The 2,500-nt window shown below is 48.8% G+C and overlaps 1 protein-coding gene across 1 annotated transcript in view; it reads right to left on the bottom strand.

Moving 5' to 3' along the window:
* erc2 (ELKS/RAB6-interacting/CAST family member 2) overlaps positions 1-2,500 on the bottom strand; it is a 56,032-nt gene that overhangs the window by 20,872 nt on the left and 32,660 nt on the right. The window contains exon 5 of the mRNA XM_062544914.1: positions 167-334. Coding sequence (XP_062400898.1) covers positions 167-334 — 168 coding nt within the window. The remainder of the gene's footprint in view (positions 1-166; positions 335-2,500) is intronic.

Raw genomic sequence — 2,500 nt, 5'->3', positions numbered from 1 at the left:
AATAAAGACAATATTTCAAGCAGTCACAGTATAATACCTCAAGCATATATCTTATACACTTCTATGTTCAGTACTACTGCTCAACATGGAAGTCAATGACACTGCACACAGACTACGCCAGCGTGACGCGCGTCAGTGAGCCAAAGAGTGTAGAAGGAGGACAGACCTCTGTCTGGAGGATGGCGGCGCGTTGCTCCTTGGCAGTGAGGGACTCTTTGAGCACTTCGATGTGCTGCTTGCAGTCCGAGTTCTGGTTGTTGAGAGTCTCCAGCTTGGTCTGCAGGGCCAGCAGCTCTGACTCTTTCTTTGACAGCTCCTGCTTCAGCTGGTCAATCTGCACATGGACAAGGGCACAGAATGAAACCAATGAGTCACAACATTACTAGCGCATTGTGGAGTGTATTTGCAGACTGCATGTGCGGTTGTGTGCCTAGTACTACTTGCAACAATGGTTTGTATCGTAATTTGCATGCATGTGGGTTGTTTCTTGGTGTTTTAAGCCCCCAGCGTTGTCTTCAAGGCAGTGCTGCTTGGAAGGCACTAGGGTTAGGCATGGGTTAGGCATGGGTTAAGCATGGGTTAAGCATGGGTTAAGGTTAAGGCTAAGAATTAGGTACCAATAACAAGTCAACGATGGCAGATCTGCCTGGAAGGCGACGTTGGGGGCTTAAAACACTATCGAGTGTTTCTTGTGCACGTGTGTGTCTGCATGTCCTGTAAGCAGGGGAGCATGTCTAGCATATACGTCATCTCTCAGCGCCGTGTTTGGTGACGGAACCAGCTGAGCTGAGATGTGGGGCTGACGTACAGTAAGAGACTATGGGAGCGAGACCGTCTCGGTGTTTGGTGACGGGCCCATCTGAGCTGAGATGTGGCGCTGACGTAAGAGACTATGGGAGCGAGAGCGTCTCCTCCGTGTAGAGACTATGGGAGCGAGACCGTCTCCTCCGTGTAGAGACTATGGGAGCGAGAGCGTCTCCTCCGTGTAGAGACTATGGGAGCGAGACCGTCTCCTCCGTGTAGAGACTATGGGAGCGAGAGCGTCTCCTCCGTGTAGAGACTATGGGAGTGAGACCGTCTCCTCCGTGTAGAGACTATGGGAGTGAGACCGTCTCCTCCGTGTAGAGACTATGGGAGCGAGAGCGTCTCCTCTGTGTTTGGTGACGGAACCAGCTGAGCTGCGTTGTGGCGCTGAGGCTGGTGCTCTCCACCGGGCCTCTGCATTCTTCATCTATTATACATCACCTTTATCTATGATTGATGAAAGAGCAGCTAAAAATAACACAACAATCCTCCCGATGCCCCTACATGCTGCCTGTTAACAGCAACGCTACTTACTGTACACACAGAGAGACAGACACACACACACACACAGGCACTCACACACACACACACACACATACCCACATGTGTGTACATACACACATTTGGCTCCCATTCTCTCTTAGGTGCTACAGACGTGTCAGATGTCCATACAAGCATACACTGTAAACAAGCACGCACATGCACACACACACACACACACACACACACATATACATACTAACATGCTGACGAATAACTATATATCACTTCCTTAACGAGACCCATCCAAATCAAACAACTCTCTCTAACAGGTGCAAACAATGTTGTCATGACATAAAGTAAAACCACAAAGCACAAAGCACACACACACACACATACACACAGATACAAACAATGTTGTCATGACACAAAGTAAAACCACAACGCACACACACACACACACACACACACACACACACACACACAAACACACACACACACACACACATACACACACACATACACACAGGTACAAACAATGTTGTCATGACACAAAGTAAAACCGCAAAGCACATACACACATACACACAGACACACAGAGTCACACACACACACACACACACACACACACACACACACACACACACACACACAGGTACAAACAATGCTGTCCTGACACAAAGTAAAAGCAAGTGAATTACAGCTGTAGCTGAGGAGAGAGCTAGCGGTGAAACGGGGACTCTAAACGTGGAGCGCACATAGCTGTAAGCCACGATACGATTACAGCAGGCTGTAAAGCCTCCGACCTGACACACGCAGATACACGAGAAGTAAAAGCTGAGGAGAGGCTTTGGCTGTGCTGTCTAAAAATAAGCCACGCTGTGGGAAACGCACTCTCGGCCGTATGTTCTGGAAACTCAGTCACAAACTGCACCATGTCACAATCCAGGCACAATGCCGCAAGTAGATATCTTAAAAACTAAAGACAAGAGTGGTTGAGATCAACCTCTCTGCGTTTCGCTGCTGTTTATTCGATGCTATCTATGAAGACCTGAGGTGAACCTTCCCAGTCCGTGGTATGCCCTGTTCTACAGTCCAGTATGTTGACAAACACAGGCACATGTTGCTCTGCTGTGCCAGCATGACAGCTGCCAGCTCGTTTCCCCGCTAATAGATGCAGATCTCACACTAGCGTTGACAGTTTCATGGCTCAGCC

This window comes from Sardina pilchardus, chromosome 9 (assembly GCF_963854185.1).
Source record: "Sardina pilchardus chromosome 9, fSarPil1.1, whole genome shotgun sequence".
Taxonomy (NCBI): Eukaryota; Metazoa; Chordata; class Actinopteri; order Clupeiformes; family Clupeidae; genus Sardina; species Sardina pilchardus.
This window is presented reverse-complemented; position numbering and strand designations above follow the sequence as displayed.